The sequence below is a fragment of the Artemia franciscana genome, chromosome 12, assembly GCF_032884065.1.
Source record: "Artemia franciscana chromosome 12, ASM3288406v1, whole genome shotgun sequence".
NCBI classification, from domain to species: domain Eukaryota; kingdom Metazoa; phylum Arthropoda; class Branchiopoda; order Anostraca; family Artemiidae; genus Artemia; species Artemia franciscana.
The window spans coordinates 4,192,161-4,211,601 of record NC_088874.1 but is presented as its reverse complement, the minus strand read 5'-3'; the positions used below and the strand labels follow the sequence as shown (position 1 = coordinate 4,211,601).

The following is a 19,441-nucleotide window of genomic DNA, read 5'->3' as shown; positions in this document are numbered from 1 at the left end:
ACCAAGTAATCGAGACAAGGAGATACAAAAGGGAGCCCCCCCCCCCCGAAATCCTGTTTTTTACTTATTGACACTTATTGTTCGAATTATTAAATAAAACCTGATTAAGGTATTTTTTTTAAGACCACACTGCCTTTCTATGACGAAGCCGTCATAGAAACTCCTAGCTGAGTGTTTCAATTTTTGTTGTTTCCGTGTTTGTTTCAACTGTGTTTCCGTTTGTTTCAATTGTAATAATTAAGTTTATGTGCTGATCACTGATATGTGTGGTCGAAATATTCAAAACTTTTAGTATCTATTTTTCACTGTCTTCTAAAAGGACTTTTAGAAGACAGTGAAAAATATTTGATCTCTATTTGAACTTTTATTAGTTCGCAATTTTGTATTAATATAGCCCGCCCCCCCCCCCCCGCCTTCCGAAGAAAAATTATATATAAGTGCCAGATTTGAGGGGGATCATTAATAGCCTATAGAGTGGTTTTAATTTTGACATGTGAAACATTATAAAAATGCTGTTTTCTCCAAATTTGGTAAAATCTACGTTGTCATTTTATTTTAGAAAAATTTTTATTCACAAAAACCCAGATATTTGATTTCATTGAAAGAAAATTTGAATGTACCTTTGAAATTGCCGGTTTAAAGATCCTTATTGGAGCTACACTTTCCGGAGACTGAGAAAATTAATCCTGAGAACCTTAGAAAAATACTCATTAACTCAGAAGAACCGTTTCTACATCTTGAAAGCCTGAAAATTATATCAAGAACAACTCCTCTGTTGTAACTATTAGCTCAATGAATACCAATTCCTACATGTACAATGTACACTATGTCCTGGGCGTACGTGTATGGCCTAAAATAAGCATTGACCTGGTAATTATAAAAAAAAAAATTCGTTGGAAGCCTTCATAATCTTCTGTAATGATGATAAGTTGGGATGTTATTTTTTTAAATTATGAACAAATACTGTGAAAAGATTATAAATGTTTCAAGTGAAAGGTAGCAATAGCAGCCTGAATTTCTTATATATGATTATTATGTAAAATTAGTAAATTATAATTTGGTAATTTTGGCAAAAAATGATTATGTGCATATTTTCTTTTTATAATATTAAAAAGTTGTTCCTCCCCCCCCCCTCGCCAGTAAAACCACAACGGCGGTATTTATATGATTATAATTTAGTTTAATATTTATTTATTTTTATTAAGAATGTTTAAATACTTAGAAACAGTACTTTACTTCAAAACAACATCTTTATCTTATCGTCAACTATTATATTAATTACTTTTGTGGGAAAAGTCAGGAAAATCCCTATAAATTGCTTATTTTTGTCAAATAACTCGTAGTAAGGAAATCAAACAGGCCGTGGTAATGAACTAAAAGCAAAAAGCGACTTGTGGTAATAGTAACCCAAAACTTTTAGGAAAAGATTTTTGGTAACAATTTGTCCATCAAAAGAATTAAGTCTTTATATTCTTCAATTTATAATTTGCAATATTATAATTTTGAATTTCAATTTCAATCATATAATTTATTCCTCAATTTATATTAATTTGGAATATATAATACTAATTCAATTTAAAGCTATCAGCTAAAAGTTATGAGTGTTAAAAATGTGCCTTTTTTTTCAAAAAAGTGGTGGATCAACACTATAACGTTCATAAAAACAGAACATAAAATCGAAGTCCATAAAAATATCTTAATTGAATTCAATATATCACAGAAGCTTGGGGCGGGCTAGCCCACCATTCTACCTGCCACCTGGCAGATACACCGCCAAAAAAAATGGCAGTTGCCACCCTCAGGACAAAAACGAAAAAATGGAGAAAAAAAAATTGAAAATAGTATTTGGCACCCTCAGAGCACCCTGTGTTTCTTCTTGTTATATGTGCCATTAAAATAAGTTTTAGCATGTTTTCTTTGTGTCAGCAACTAATTTTTCTCCTCAGAAATCTGGCAGTAGGCCCACTTGATTAATATTCATTATTCTGCTGAAATGGTGCAATGGCTATGTGCCGTGCACTACGGACTTGGCGAAATAATACGGCGCCTCTCTCTGATAACACAGAGTTTCCAGAACACATGCTATGTTTGACAAATGCAGTGCAAGCAAGCTTTTACGCTCAGTGGGGCAGAATCGCCATGAGAAGCTTTTGGTACAGAGCTCTGAACTTTGTGCCTCCTCCAAGCCCGCGCTCCGACGCGTAGATCGTACTGCAACACCATAGGCGGGAACACCATAGCTCTGAACTATTGGTATCTCAGCTGTGAATTGCTCCGACTTTTAGATTCAGACCACAGCTTAGATACCAATGCCAGTTTTTCTGTCTCCAGCCGCTAGCATCGCTACCGCACACTGTGTCCCAAAAATAAATCGAGTTTTCGTAACTGTATTGGTATCTAAGCTGTGGTGCACCCTGTATCGTATAGCCTATGTACTAAAAGATTTAGTTAAAAAAAAAATATTTTACTATCTTTTCTTTAGTTCAAACTGATTGGTAGGCTATAATGGAACCACCAGTTAAGAAAAAAAAAGTTTGGTTATGATTCAGAAAAGGAAAATACTATATTTGATGATTTGGTGGAAAAAAAAGCCTCAAATTTGACAATGCGGATAAAGCATGCAACAAGTTTGTTATTTTATTACTTCATTTCTTGGGGGGAATCAGTCAAGACCCTTATTCCAATGCAGACAAGCTAAGAATTGAATCAGAGCTTCCAGTAAAGAGGAAACGAATTACCAAAATAGTCCAAAGTCTGCAGATGAATGCTTTCACATACCTGAGCGAAGAAATAATGATGGATAATGTGACGGAATATGTTGTGATGGATGAAGTGAACCTAACTATGAACACCAGGTTTTCAGATAAAAAGGAATTATATTTAGACATAGCTTGTTTTTATCCAAGAATATCTCCTAAGCTGAAGGAAAGTGGATTACCTGCAAATGCATTTGCTATGAGACAAGGGGCAACTGCTCCCCCCAGACCAAATTTTGACCCCAAGACCTCAGTTCACCCCCCAGCTGAAATTTATTTTCTGCCATAAACCTTGTCAAAACTATGATAATCATGCATAATTTAAGTATCCAGAGAAACAGGTCAGTTTTCTTTAGTATATCTTTGCCCTTATGGTAATATATGGATTATTTTTCAGTTTTCGCGGTCATTTTCACTTGATTTAGGAAAATTGACTCCAATTTCGCCCCCCCCCCGGATTTTGACGAAACTGCAACATCTCCCAACTCTTATTCATCAATAATTCAAGTGACTTCGTCTTTTGACTTTAACGGGCTCTGACACTGTACCTCTCCATTTGGCAGACACAGTCGAATTTGCATGCCATAATTTTATAGTTTTGACGATACTCACGCTTAAACCACTCTGCAATAGAGCGTGAAAAGGTTGCACATGATTTGTTTCGTAGATGGCTTTAGATAAATCAACGCTGAACATATAAAGAGGTGATTTTTTAATTGCAAATCGATTGGCACATTTTCTTATAATCTGTATGCCTCTTGGCAACCGACACCGTTTTGGAAGCCAAGCTGGTTATCAAATAGTTCGTGGTAACGAACTGTAGTATACGAAACTCTAAAAAAATGGAATTTTGATACCAATAATTACATCAAAAGAATCGCATTTTAATGCTGATTCTAAATATATAAGTTTCATCAATATTAGTTTTACGCATCAAAAGTTACGAACCTGAGAAAATTTGCCTCATTTTAGAAAATAGGGGGAAACCCCCCTAAGAGTCATACAATCTTAACGAAAATCACACCATCATATTCAGCGTATCTGAGAACCTTTTTGAAGAAGTTTCAAGCTCCTATCTACAAAAATGTAAAATTTCTTATTTTTTGCCAGAACACAGATTCTGATATAACCATTTTATTCACCATAGTCGAAAAACCTAATAAATATGTCTTTGGATACGACTTAATCCCCCACAGTCCCCGTGGGAGGGGCTGCAAGTTACAAACTTTGACCTGTGTTTATATATAGCAATGGTTACTGGGAAGTGTATAGACGTTTTCAGGGGGATTTTTTGGTTTGGGGTGAGGGGGAGTTGAGGAGGGGGTTACGTGGAAGGATCTTTTCATGGAGGAATTTGTCATGGGAGAAGAAAATTTCAATAAAGGGGGTGCAGGATTTTCTAGTATTATTTAAAAAAACAATTAAGAAATAAATATGAAAAGTTTTTCTACTGAAAGTAAGGAGCAGCATTAAAACCTAAAATGAACAGAAATTATTACGCATATGAGGGGTTTACCTCCTCGTAATACCTCGCTCTTTAGGCTAAAGTATTTTTTTTTGTAATTTCAACTATTTATTCTACGGCCTTTATGATTCAAGGGTCATTCTTAAGGAATTGGGACAAAATATAAGTTTTAGTGTAAAGGACGAAATATCGACGAGGGGTGAACCCCCTCATATACGCAATAAAACATACGAATATATAATTTCGTTACGTAAGTTAATTCGTAAGTTACGTATATTTTTTGCTAATGAAAACGTTCGTAAAAAATTGAAAGTTCTAGTTGCCTTTTTAAAGTAAAAAAAAGTTGGAGGGCAACTAGGCCTGCTCACTCGCTCCTTTTTCTTAAAATCTTCCGATTAGAACTATGAGAAAGCCATTTAGCCAAAAAAATTAATATGCAAATTTCGTTTTAATTATTCATTTGCGGAGAGCCAATATCAAAACATGCATTAATTCAAAAACGTCCAGAAATTAAATAAAAATAAAACAAGTTTTTTTAACTGAAAGTAAGGAGCGACATTAAAACTTAAAACGAACAGAAATTACTCCGTATATGAAAGGGTCTTTCCCTACTCAACGCCCCGCTCTTTACGCTAAAGTTTTTTAATGTTTTAAAAAGTAGAGTTAAGAGAAAGACTCAAACTTAGCTTACTACAAAGTTTCGTTTACCACGTTAAAAAAACTTGTTTTTTTATTTAGTCTCCAAAAAACCCAGTATTTTGGAATCAATTAACTTGGTACGTGAAACACCTTGTGTCTATATTTATAGATATTCGCAAAACATTCGATACAGTATATTTTCAAACGCTACCAAGTCGGTTAGAGTCGTTAGGTGTACGTGGAAAGTGTTTAAAGTGGTTTGAAAGTTATCTCACGGTGATATCCCTGAAATTCGTGTTGAATGATGCAAGCTGCGTACCATTTCCAGTAACGTGTGGAACACTACTGTAGAGGTGGTATACCGTTGGATGTGTCTGGCCAGGTATCTTCATGTGGTAATCCAGTTCAACAAGTTGATCATTTCTGCTAATTTGATTTTTATCTTGATTGCCATCTGGTATGGAAATGTCACAGTGACGCAATTTCATCAAAACTTGCAAGTGGGGTAGGCATACTTCGACGTCTGCAGCACTTTCTCCCGGCCTCTCATCTTGGGTAGATGATTCCTGGCCACTTGTTGTAAACCCCAATACTGCCATCGGCAGTATCACTGAAGTATATTAAATTAAAAAAAAAACAAGTTTTTTGTAACTAGAAATAAGGAGCGACATTAAAACATAAAACGAACAGAAATCATCCCGTATATAAAAGGTGCTGTCCCCTCCTCAATGTCTCGCTCTTTACGCTAAAGTTTGACTCTTTTTCACAAATCTACTTTTTAAAACAATAAAAAACTTTAGCGTAAAGAGCGAGGCGTTGAGGAGGGGGTAACCCCTTTATATACTGAATAATTTCTGTTTGTTTTAAGTTTTAAGCGTGGTAGGGGGCCTAGATGCCCTCCAATTTTTTCGGTCACTTAAAAAGGACACTAAAGCTTTTAATTTCCGTTAGAATGAGCCCTCTTTCGACATTCTAGGACCACTGAGTCGATACTATCACCCCAGGGAAAAAAAACAAATAAACACGCATCTGTGATCTGTCTTCTGGCAAAAAATACAAAATTCCACATTTTTGTAGATAGAGGCTTGAAACTTCTACAGTAGGGTTCGCTGATACATCGAATCTGATGGTGTGATTTCCGTTAAGATTCTATGACTTTTTGGGGGTGTTTCCCCCTATTTTCCAAAATGAGGCAAATTTTCTCAGGCTCGTAACTCTTGATGGGTAAGACTAAACTTGACAAAACTTATATATTTAAAATCATCATAAATATGCAATTCTTTTGATATAACTATTGATATCAAAATTCCAGTTTTAGAGTTTCGGTTACTATTGAGCCGGGAAGTTCCTTACTACAGTTCGTTACCACGAACTGTTTGGTAATCAACAGATCAATGAACACCCATGGTGCTCCATTTTAGAACAGTAAATGCATGGCGTTTTTATTTGTTTAATTATTGTGCTTGTGTTTTGTTACGAATTTCAATTTTGTTTTACTTATCTTTTTCCTATTTCTATTTATTTATTTTATACCCCATTTGTCATTGTATTTACGACGGGTCATACATAAATGCAATTTAGTACAACTTTCCTTCATCTACTAAAGTCTTAAATGAATGCAACCGTTAATTTTTTAGTTTATTATGTTTTTCATACATAAATGCAATTCACCCGCCTTTGACATGCTAAGATCAAAACCAGTGTTTACTTTTTAGCCAGTATTTCACAAAGGATTATTATTTGGATGCTTTATAGTCTTTTATCACTATAAACGGTTTTAACTATTTGCATTAACTCAGTACTTTGAACGTTAATTAACTCAGTGACTTTCAGGGATTACAGAAGTTTCAAAAAAGGGAAATAATCGGATTATTATTTATGCACTATATTACTTGTGTAATAGCTAGCTGTAAGTAGATGTTTGTATAAAAACCCGTTTGACGGGTTTGCGCCACGGAATTAGATATAATCAAGGGTCAGGAAATTAGACATTACCAAGTTTGTGATGTCTTACAGTGTTAATGACGTTGCGTTTGGCAAATTCTACGGCCACCCTTTGCAGCCTGTTCGAATAGCTGGTATATCAGCATCAAAGAAGGGAAAATCTTATCAAATATTTTGCAAAAAGCACCACTGAGGGTCTGAGTGCACCACTAGTGCACATCTAGTGCACCACTGAGCACTAAAGGGTCACACAAAAAGCACCACTGAGGGTCTGAGTGCACCACTAGTGCACATCTAGTGCACCACTGAGCACTAAAGGGTCACACAAAAAGCACCACTGAGGGTCTGAGTGCACCACTAGTGCACATCTAGTGCACCACTGAGCACTAAAGGGTCACACAAAAAGCACCACTGAGTGAGGGATTCATGAAGAGAATTTCGCCGAAGCTTCAAAGAAAATAACAAAAGGAGTTCAAGGTGTTTTTACTGAACTGACAACATTTCCAGATGTGTATCAAGAAATAATGAGAATCGCTGGTGCTGCTTCGACAAACAGTACATCTTCACTCCCGTCTACCCTAGTAAATGCGCAGAGTGAAATTTCCAAATTGAAAGATATTATTCGTCATGATGTGCATAATCAGGTGATTGAGAAATGTTCAGGCGAGAAGCGTGATCAGTGAACAAGCAATTAACACAGTTGTCACCGAGATCTATGATGCAAAAGTCTCGGTTACAGTTCAAAATTTGCAAATATTAAAAAGGTGCTCAAGGGGTTTCAAGCTCAAATAGCGGTGCCGGAAAATCCCGTCGAAATTCTACAATACTGCAACGATGATTTGGAACAGGAAAGAAGATTGAACGTTCTTCTAATCCATGGACTGTCTCAGATAGGTGGAGAAACACTGCCCAGTAGTGATCTAGAGCTATTCAATACTATGACGGGGATCCGTGTGCTGGCTAGTGACATCAAGTCAACTGAACACTTACGTACTCGAGTTAGTCCAGCGGGGAATGTTCTCCAGCCCGTTCTTGTCACTTTCTATTTATCTGATTGTACAAAACGCGTGTTCACGAACAAAAAGAAGCTGGCCCGATTTAAAGTATTTATATCCATGTATTTAACGCCAAAAAGCAAGCAACTGCTGAATCTTGCACGTGACAAATGGGGAGTTAAGAATGTGTGGACTGATGGCGGCCATGTTCTAGCAAAATCGGAAACCAGTTCAGCCCTCTTGAAAATTAGGCCATTGAATGATCTGATCAGTGATCAGTACTGACACGTTGAGTCCATTCCTCAGTTCTTTCGTTTATTGGGATCGCCTGTTTTGTTTCGTTAATTTAGTGTCAAAATATTTTTGTTTGTTTCGTTATTGAGATATCAAAGGGTTCTCACTATTGAGTGTCCTATAGTACTATCATGAGTAGTATGAACAGCAGGCTTTCAGATTTAGAAAGTAATCGGCTGTTGGTTGACCAGTTATTTTCCGTCCCTATTGCAAATGATAATTTAAATAATTTTACGGATAACTTTTCAAAGCTAGTAATTTTGTGGATAACCAGTCGCTGAAGAAATGATCTGTCAAAGAGGATAATATTTTTGCATTTTGGAATTGCCAAGGCCTTATGACTGCATAACCTAAACTCTGTAACATATTAAGTGATATGCAAGAAACACCGCTAGTAAGAGGACTATGCGAGACGTTTGTGTCGTATAGGGATAATTTTTCTATGTGGGATTTTCAGTTTTTGGGATATGTTAGTGAAAGGAAAGAACGACAGGTTATGGAGCCAGGCGGTCTGGCTTTGTTGATAAAGGAAGGAGTTTCGTTGGTGAGGGAGGATCTCTTGCTGTGGCTGGAAGGAAGACTTCAGACTCTTTCGTTTGAATAGAAGATAAATCCGATAAAAATGTAGTTTTTGGTTTAGTTTATAAGACACCGTCATTTAATGATGAAGTTTTTATTGAGGAGATCGAGAACTTAACGGAGAAATTTAATAATGATCATAAATATAAAGAACTGATGGGTGTTTTCAATATGTACCATCTTAAAAGTACAAGCCGTCTAGATTTTCTTAATTTGATGATTTCATAGTTCTAGTACCCTCTGGTAACTATTCCTACAGGAGTAACTGATAAGTCTGCGACACTGATCGATAATGTGTTTGTGGATGGAAAGCTGCTTGAAAGTTCATATGCTGATTTTTTACTTACGGATGGATCCGACCATCTTCTTCTTCTTAGTAAAATAAAGAATTCTGAGGATTATAAATAAGGTGGGTCGAATAAATAAAACGTTTTTTCGCAAATTAAGAAAAGATAATTTAAAAACTTGAGAAAGAAATGGGTGATGCAGATTTTACTCCAGTTTTGAAGAAGATAACCCGTCGGTTGCGGATAATATTTTTGTTGCAATGTTTACAAAGATATTGAATGAGACGTGTCCTCTTAGAAGACTTAAAAGGGGTAGAACGAAATTCCTAAAGAAACCATGGATTACACATGGTATTTTAAATTCTATAAGTCGGAAATATGAACTGTATAAATATACCTGTAATAATCTGTCATCGATTTTCAGTAGTTTAAAAATTACCGGAATGCTTTAAACGGATTGAAACAGAAAACTGAAAAATTGTATTTACAAAATTTATTTATGAAGCATAAATGAGATACGAAAAAAAAACATGAAAAACGGTAAATTCAGTCCTGGGTCAAAAGGGTAAAATAGAAGTTATTAATAAATTGCAGTCAGAGGTGGTAATTTGACTACCCCAAAGGATGTTGCAAATTATTTATGTGGATATTTTTTTGGTGAGGGAGCGAAACTATGCGATGATGCTTGGAAAAGAATTAAGCGGCTTCCTAAAAATAGTTCAGTTGGAAGTTCCAGTAGAAAATCAGTTGGTTTTTAATGCTTGTACTATAAATGAAGTGAGAGAAATTATCAGTAGAATGCAATGAAATTCAAGTGGTGTAGACGGGATTTCTCCTAAGATTGCTAAATCAGTTAAAGCAGTTATAACACCATTCTCCAGTTGTATGTAATTTGATTAATAAATCTATTGAAAAAGGAATTTTTTCGGAAGTTTTTAAGGTCGCTAAATAACACCATTGCACAAAGGAGGTAAGAAAGACGAACCTTCAAACAAAACACCCATTTCTAGTCTCCTTTTCTTTTTAAAAATATATGAAAATGTGATAGGATCCAGGCTAACTGATTACGTTGAATATAATAAAATTCTTATAAATACTCAATTTGGTTTTAGAAAAAAAAATGTCCACAGAAATGGTAACTATTAAACTTGTTGACTGGGTAAATACGTCGTTTGAAGGGGGTCTGATTCCAGCTGCTTTATTCCTGAATTTGAAGAAGGCTTTTGACACGATTAACCATAAACAGTTATTACATTAGCTGAAAAAAATCAGTGTGACTGGAAAGAGTTTCTCTTGGTTTGAATCTTATTTAAGTGACCGGAAGTAAATTGTGGTGAATGGGTGTTTTACTTCTGTGGCTAGTGCGATAACTTGCAGAGTAGCTCAGGATTCTATACTAGGTCCTCTTTTATTTTTAATTTTTATAGATTGGATTAAGTATTAATTGTCAGAGGCTGGTATGATACTTTTTGCAGACGATACTCTTTTACTCGTAGCTGTTCCATCAGTTCATCTACTTTTCGAAAAAAATGATAAAGGCAATGACCGAGTTTATTGATTGGCCAGATTTAAATCTTTTGACATTAAATTATACCAACACTAATTACATTTTATTTTCTCGGATATCTAGTATTGAAAATAATTTAGAATTAATAACAAACGGAAATCAAATGAAAAGACTAAAGGTAACAAAATATTTGGGTTTTAGGTTTGATGAAAATCTGTCAGGGAAAACACATTTAAATTTTATAGCTTTTAAGTTGTCCAGATCTCTGGGTGGGCTTCACCGAGTTAAAAACCTAGTAGCCCTTCTAATCGCCTTCGCCTTGATAGATGAAAATCTATCATTGTGTTGTAGCTTCATTGTAGCCTCAAAGTTGTCCAGATCTCTGGGTGTGCTTCCCGAGTTAATAACCTAGTATCCCAGAAAATTCTTCGATTATTTTATTTTGCTATTTTTTAGCCGTAAATTTGTTATGGTTGCCTTATGGGCTAGTAATTTTGTGTCCTGTTACAGAAAAAACCAAAATAAAGCCGTTAAACTTTTGTCCCATAAGACTTTGTTTACTCATAACATTAATGAACTTCGTAATAAAAATCAACTTTTTGATATTTCAAAAACAACAGATTACCAAGTTAGTATATTCACATATAAATTTATCAATAATATTCTTCCCTCTTCTTTCGAAAATTTGACCTACATTAACAGCGGTCTCCATAGCCATGATACACGAGGGGTGTCAAACCTGGTACACCCATTTAGAAATACGGCTAGAGCTTCTTTTTTAATTAGAAATTTCCCCCCTCTATTTGGGATATTATTCCGATTGAAATAAGAAATTCGAGTCATCTGGCATCCTCTAAGGCTGCAGTTAAGAGATTTTTCCTTGCAAAACAATAGTAAGTGTGTGTTTATGTATTTAGTTTATATGCTTGTATGTAGTACTATGTAGAGTAGAGAAGACTGCCACCTGCTGCCAACAAACCCTTTGGGGCTTTCTTAGCAGGTGTTGCAAAGTGTTTTGCGTACATTTTTAAAATAAAATTTGTCTTATATTATCCTTACATATTCATTCTAAAGTATTATTTACGGTATAAGCAAACAAATACCTTGATTTTCATCTAAAAACTTAATTTATTTCGTAGGTGATTTTTAAGGTGGGTTGTCAAAAATTCTAATCCTCGAGCCGGGCCGCTATAAACAAAACACTGTTTTGTGTTGTGTAACAGTGTTTACACAACACTGTTCTGTTTTATTGTGTTGAAGAGCAATGCTACTGCTTTTATATTCCTATGCAGTTTGCCAAGTTTTGTTTAATTTTCAAATTAAAAAGAAAATATTTTTCTAACCGACTGCACAGTATAACAGGAATCAAACGAAACTATTTTCAGAGCTGAATCAAATCAAGCTTGCTAGGGGGAGGGGTGAAATTCCCTTATTTAACCGACTTCTAGATCATATTATACAATTGTTTCATATTAATACCTATAGGTGCATAGACAATAATCTTTTCGGTTTTGAACGGAAACAATGAAGAAACAAAATGCGCAAATACGTAATTACGAACAGTTTTAACATTCACTAGCATTTTAAAATGTCATTGATATAAAATTACAAGGTGTCAACATAGGATAATTTCTGTAGTATTTATAAGTTGTTAACACGATTTGTTTCAACATATTCTACACCTCGGAATATGTGTTGCTTCCATATCGCCGGATTATACCCAATAATTTTTAGAAATTGTATTTTTTCATCACTCTAGTCTGGTCATGTATTACAGCTTCTAGACTATGTTAACCTGGTTATTTCTCAGCCTGGAATTTATCTTCAACAAAGTTTATTGGCCAGAAGGACTTTTTCTTTCCCAAGCCCTATTCAAAAAGTGTCTGAATTTTGTTTATCAAAAAATCATTATGAAAAAAGCTGTAAACCAAGTATCAATCCCTTATTCTAGGATAGACCCGTTGTAAAAATATCAGATATCCCCCACTCTGGGTGGACCTATCTCCAAGTCCATACACTCTTTTCTTTATACTCTTTTCGCATAAGTCGGCTAGAACCCCAATTTTGTTTTCAAGTTTGTCCTCATTGAAACGACCAGGGATAGAGTGGACTTAATATCTTCATTTTTTTTGGCTGCTTGAAGGGAAAATGTCAGTGACAATGTTGCCAAAAATTTTTGAGTGAAAGTTAAAATTATAATTTTTGGTTCCAGTCGACTCACACAAATTTTTAATCACTTACTTTGTATTATAATGAATCTTTGTAAAAAGATGACTGAGAAAGGAATTCCCAACATTCTAAAACGTTGTCTTGAAATCAGGTGCATTGATAAGTCTGGATTATCTACCCAGAGGCTTGACTTTAAGACCAGCTGTCGAAACGAGATGGTCCAAAACACTGACAATTATTTCTGTTGAAATCACTCTTTGGATATGTTCCAAATCTTTTGACAAAGTACTACAATGACAATTAAGCCATTCGTTTCAACCTCAGATATTTTTTCATAAAGTTTATTCATAGTTTCTAGCATCTCAGTTGCGTCAATGAGGTTTTTCTTTTGTTTATGTATTCTTAATGATGTTTTCAGTTTTTATTTTGTAATCTTAACCTTCTAAACGACGTTTTTCATGAAAAGGCACAAGATAGAGTCACAGTTCAGAATTCTCTTCAGAAGGTTGTTTGCTCTTTCTTCTTAATGGCGTTTTTCATCTATTTTATCTCAATTATGCTAAGTTTATTGCTTCAAACGAAGTAACTACTACTTGCATGGTTTCAGTCCTTGCAGTTCATTGGGTTGTTGATAAGTTTTAGAGATTGAGGTGGTTTTCAATGGAAGAGAGGTTTTCTCTAATGACAACAAAGCAATTTGTAGATAAAGAGAAGAAAACTTACATTTTTTTTAAGGATACTGAATAATTTGGCTATTAGGACCGATGAATTGTAACTATATTCTATAATGGAGTATTATATATGGCCCTGACAAGATTAAGCAAGCCCCTTTCCCCCTTTTTCATTATAAAACCTACAACGGCCCTTTACTAAGGGGTTTTAGGGGCTGTGACATCCCTTGAGTAATGTTCATTATACCTTTCAACTATTTTGAAAAAAGGGCTACTTCGAAATTTCGATGAAATGTCTTGAGGGGCGTTACAAAGGGACTGGGTAGTAAAAAGGGGGACAAGAGAGGGTTGTTGCCCTCCAATAGCTTTCGAATCTACTTTAGAATAACCTTCGAACCTAAGAGCAAAAGAACAAATTTCCAGTTAAAGTAGGATCCTCCAAAGTTTTTATGACTACCTCTTACATACCATGTGGCAAGGGGAAAAAGATAAATAGAAAATAACACAATGCAAACATATGACTTTCGCCAAAATTTTACCTTCCAACGAGCCATTTCTGTGTCTCCAAAACAAGTCCTACCCTGGAAAAAAGATCTAGCCTCACAGTCAAATCTTCCTTGACCCTTTCAAGCTCTGTATCTACCTCGAGCTCCGAGATTTCTTAACTGTCCTTGATGCACTTACTTCAAAAGGTTCTCGGTGGCTCCTGTAATTTAAATTTCCATTGCATCTTCCTTATGTCTAGAAATTTAAAACCCTTTTTTCAATTCGGGGTTAAAGTTAGACCCCAGTACGTCCACGTAACCTTGTTTCTCCCTTTTGGCTTATTCCTGTGATCGAGTCAGACTTTACGTCAACAGACAACCTGCAATAATTTTGACATGCTCAATACGCGCTACCGAATAAAAATATACAAGTATTGTACACGAGTGAAAACAAGTTTCTGCTACAGGGGCAAGTCGCTGCCATGCCAGTCCCTTCGAGAATCATGTCACTGCTTAGAAACCTAATGGGGCTATGAAACTTATTTTAATCTGAACTACTCGGCTTGTATTTACTGCAATCGCTGAACTTTCTCGAACTTAAAAACTTAAAATTAACATATATATAAATACACCAATGGAGGTTTTCTAGTTATACAGGCCATACGGAGCAATGAATTCTTTAATTCTTTCTTTCTGACATATGGTCAAGCAGCATATGTGAAATATGCACGTACCATGTTTAGGTATAGATTGATCATGCAAGACTTATGTGCAGTATATCTATAGTTATGTATTTGGGAGAAGGGCAGGTCTGTATTAACCAATAGGCTCACTAGGCCAGGTCTAGGGGCGCAATAAATTATCGCTGAGTGATTTTCTTCTTAACAAAATTGGACTGATATGATTCATCGTCAAAGTGCTAGGTGCACTCCACTGCCACGCTGCCTATTCGCAGAAAACTGGTCTTAAAACAACACAGGAATTCTGTGGCCACTTAACTGTCAAATGTCTACCAAGAATAGCAGCTGAGAGATCGGTACCACATCTCTTTTTAATTATTTTAGACTCATCAGTTACGTTCTGTTCAGTGCTTCCGGAATTCCCAAATTTTTGGGGATTGGCTCAAAAATCGCACAAAAACAGAACGGCAGAAACACCTGGGCCTAAAAGCGTCAAAGCCTTAAATCCGGCCCTAGAGAAGGCTCGAGGAAGCTCTAAGGGCTTGTAATTCTATATTCTGAAACGTGTGTACGACCCTGCTTTCAACAAGCATGACAAATTCGTCGTTCCGGTTAAATGTGTCTATGAAGTCTCTATTTTGAAGATATTATTAGCAAACTTAAGGAAACCTGCTCCTGGGGCTGTACGGATGGTGCCATCTCTGGAGGCACATTTTTAGAACTTTTGACAGCTGGACTTCCAGAATTATAAATTTTAAGGTATAAAAACTCATCAAACCTGATGAAACCTGTTTCAAGCTAGACAATGATAAAATTAAACTTTTTGTATTTACCCAGAACTTTGTCGTGATGATGTCATCTCTGGAGGCAAATTTTAGGAACTTTTAACAGGTGGACTTCCAGAATTGTCAGTTTCAAGGTATGAAAGCTCGTCAAACTAGATGAAACCTATCTCAAGCTAGACAGTACCAAAATTAGTCATTTTTATTTTTACTGAGAACTTGTGAAAGCAATTTCAGTAGAATGATAAACGACTCCAGACTGTATTTGAACGGTAGGGGACAAAAAACAACTTATACGACAAAGCAAAAGGTAAGAGGTGCACCACCACCCTCCGGGCAACCCTTGATTGTTTCAGGTTTGAAAGAAAACTATCAGACTTGCGTAGAACGTGTTGTCGTTTCCTTCAGACCTGAAATTTAAATTTTGTATTTGCACTAGAATCTTAAGAAACAATTCTGGAAGGGTGATCCCAGGCTCCGATTTATTTTATTTTGGCATATTTTTCAGAAATGCCATTTGCATAAAAAGCTTGGACTTAGAAGTAGACAAAAAAATTTCCACCTTTGATCACAAGGGGAGGGAAGGGGGCTTACAGAATCTTATCATTTTCAAAATTAAAACAAGGGGCAATAAGGTAATATCTGTTTTGGGAACGCAAGGATAGGCAAAGGAGAAGATTTTTCAAATTGTTGTCGTCAGGTCATCTGACAGAAAGGTTATTTTACTCTCAACCCAATTTGCTTTATCAAGCGTCTTAATACTCCGTTCCGGGAGGTCTATACTCATTCTCACCATTGTAAGGAGAGGGTCGTTAAGTGCTCTCATTATCAGCTCTACCAGGAAAGAATTACAGATCTCATAAAAATTTGATGAGAAATAAAGGTGTGTCCTGGTCATATGTTATGAGTAAATTTACTAAAAGAAGATATCAAATTCTAACCAAAATTACTGGGGAGTAAGAAGTAGACTCGTAGTTGTGCCTTTCATGGTCTGCACTTGATGCGACTCTTGCGCAAGGGGCAGTCATCGAAACCTTGCCCCATCATCCTAAATACTAAGCAGAATGCTGAAACTAAGAAAACACAATTTGATAAATATATTTAAACAGTGGATTTAAGAGAAAACTATTTCTTGTAGTGTCATTTGTTGATTTATTTTCCGCTCTTGCTGTTAAACACTACATGAAAACACGGCTTCAAGCAATTCCTTAGGAAATATGTATATCCTCGCATATATTTCTTTCTTAACCTTTCAGAGGTCAAAATTTAGATTCAGGGCTTTCTCTTTTCAAAATACTGCTTTGAGATATTACAGGCCATGAACATTTTATTGTATTTTTCTATGCATTGTTAGTCAAGAAGAGAATCACATGAAGCAATCGTACCCACCAGAAGTTGTAGAGAAAATTCGCTTTGGTCATTTTCAATAGATGACGTTTAGCGCAAAATAAATTAAAAATTCTCCTCACCCTGAAACGACCCTGTCAGTTTATTCTCGATCCTTGGAGGACTAAATAAATTAAATGATAACCTGGAAATAGTGATATTGGAGAAGATTACAAACTTTAAAATATATTGAAGTGAGGAAGTAAGTTCCCAAGGTGTCTATCACAGAGGGGAACTCAAACCCATTGAATTGAGGCCCTGCTGCTGCTTAATTTCAGCCTGAAATCACGAGGCAAGATAGGCCGGATAGTTAATTATTATCAAAGATCTGAATATCATGACATTTCACAAAAAATTGCTTGTTTCCTCTGGGAGCTCTTATTCTGTTATTAAAGGAAAGCTTAGCCATGGATCTTGGAAGATTGGCTCGGGTGTATATTCACTTGACAGTTTCTTGGGTAATAAGTGTATGTCTTTCTGTAGGCTAGATAAGGAGGTAAAATTGGTGCAAACAGTATTACTGGCTTTCATATAAAGTGAATATACCACTTGATGCCTTTTTTTATGCTCTTTACAAATATAATAATCGCTTCTATCACAAATTCAGATTTAAGCACTTTTTGACCTCTTAAAAATGACCTAAATATGGGGTATAAAAATCTGTAATAGTTTAGAAACAAATTTAGGCTATATATTTGCACCTCAGGGGGGTGGGGGTAAAGCATAGTATATATTAAATATGTAAACTAACCATTGATGTATTTTTTTTTATGTGTTTGTGCTGTTGCACTGGTGATTTCTCTTCTCATTAAAATTTGATGTGCACAATAAATTCAGACCTCAATGTCTGAATAAATTCAATAAATTTTGTCTGCATTAAAATGAGTGCTTTCATCCTTATGAATGTATACCCAACAGTCCCTTAAAACTTGTTTGGGTGAAAATGATTTCACCCTGGAATATATCTATTATAGTTTTGTAAAGTGAGTCAAACTTAGTTATTAAAATCAATGTCTCCTGAATGTACTGTATTTTATGTGAGTTTTCAGTAAAAATTGTGCAATTTAGGATTAAGTGCCTAGACTCAATTGTAAATAGATTGTTTTGAATGCATAGTTAATATTTTCTGGAATTCCTAATATCCAATTTAAGTTTTTATAACATTATTAGATTGTTAATCAATATAATATAATTATAAATATTACAGATAAAATGTAATATAATATTATGTTTAAATAATATAATGTAGTAATCAACATTATATAATATGAAATATCACAAATTGCACTTTTGTTTCACAATTCTTTCTTTTCTTTTCATTCTCTTCTTTCTTTTCTTTGAGCACCTATAAACATTTAATGTAAGTGAAGAAAGAAAACAAAAAGTAGATCAAGATGGAGGGGCAAAACAGATGAAAAGATTGTTGGACAAATTTTAACCTTAGATGGAGAACAATTACAACAATTGTCATTGTTTTCACAAATTTCACTAAATTCAGAATCATCTCAAAGTAATGATAAAATAAAAGATTTTTTAATAGTTTACCAGAATTCTTCACAGAAACTATGCAAGAGTACAATATTACCTAAAAAATCACAAAAAATCCTTGGAATCATCTTCTATTCAATGCAATAAATGCTTAAAAACCAATCACAAGAAAATTAACTCTTGCACCCATATTCTGACCAATTAATTGTGGGGGAAACAGTAAAAGAGATTGGTTGGCTTATACTTAAACCAACAATTTATTGTAGTCTTAAGTATGTATATTATTTTCTGTGCAAACAACACTAGTAACAAAAAGGATAACTTATTGGAAAAATGCATGTAAGAAGTTGTCAGAGCATGAAAACTCCATTGACAACATTAACTTTACTTAATTTTTTTTTTAAAGATCTAAATTACCTGATGTATTGACACTGAACTAGAAAAATAAATCATAAATAAAAACAAGAGCTAAGACCTCATATGGCACTTGTAACAAGGCAAAAAGAGCCAAGAGCTCATATGGTATGAGCTCTAACAAAATTCTAAGAATCAAAAGATTGATTTAAAAGGAAAATCAGAGGCTTAATGCGAGTCGGGATTTAAAATAAGAGCTCTGAGTCATGATGTCCTTCTAAATATCAAAATTCATTAAGATCCGATCACCCACTCGTAAGTTATAAATACCTCATTTTTTCTAATTTTCCTCTCCCTTTAGCCCTCCAGATGGTTGAATCTGGGAAAACAACTTTATCAAGTCAATTTGTGCATCTCCCTGACACGCCTATCAATTTTCATTGTCCTAGCACTTCCAGAAACAGCAAACTCGCCAAAGCACTGAACCCCTCCCCCCAACTCCCTCAAAGAGAGCGAATCCAGTACGGTTACGTCAATGTATCTACGGTTACGTATCTATGACATTTGCTTATTCTATCCACCAAGCTTCATCCTGATTCCTCCACTCGAAGCGTTTTCCAAGATTTCCGATTTCCCCCTCCAACTCCCCCTGATGTCGACTGCTCTGGTCGGGATTTGAAATAAGAGCTCTGAGACATGAATTCCTTCTAAATATCAACTTTCATTAAGATCCGGTCACCCATTCTTAAGTTAAAAATACCTCAATGTTTCTAGATTTTCCAAATTAACACTCCCCCCCCAGCTCCTCGAAAGAGAACAGATCCGTTCCAATTATGTCAATTACGTATCTAGAACTTGTGCTTATTCTTCCCCTCAAGTTTCATCCCGATCTCTCCAGTCTAAGCATTTTCCAAGATTTCTGTTTCTCTCCTCCAACCCCCTATGTCCCCAGATCCAATT

At 35.3% G+C, this 19,441-nt stretch overlaps 2 protein-coding genes across 4 annotated transcripts in view; one reads left to right on the top strand and one right to left on the bottom strand.

Moving 5' to 3' along the window:
* Positions 1-747, bottom strand: part of LOC136033597 (carbonic anhydrase-like) — an 82,070-nt gene extending 81,323 nt beyond the window's left edge. The window contains exon 1 of one of the 2 annotated variants that reach the window (XM_065714375.1): positions 621-747. The gene's annotated coding sequence lies outside the window, so the exon portion shown is untranslated. The remainder of the gene's footprint in view (positions 1-620) is intronic. The other variant, XM_065714377.1, reaches the window with a different exon arrangement.
* Positions 1-19,441, top strand: part of LOC136033596 (elongator complex protein 4-like) — a 142,896-nt gene that overhangs the window by 103,503 nt on the left and 19,952 nt on the right. The window contains exon 1 of one of the 2 annotated variants that reach the window (XM_065714373.1): positions 16,695-17,097. The exons of the other annotated variant lie outside the window; for it this stretch is intronic. Within the exon in view, the coding sequence (XP_065570445.1) occupies positions 16,977-17,097 (121 nt within the window). The 5' untranslated portion in view covers positions 16,695-16,976. Of the gene's footprint in view, positions 1-16,694; positions 17,098-19,441 lie in introns of those variants that run through there. 2 annotated transcript variants of the gene reach the window in all.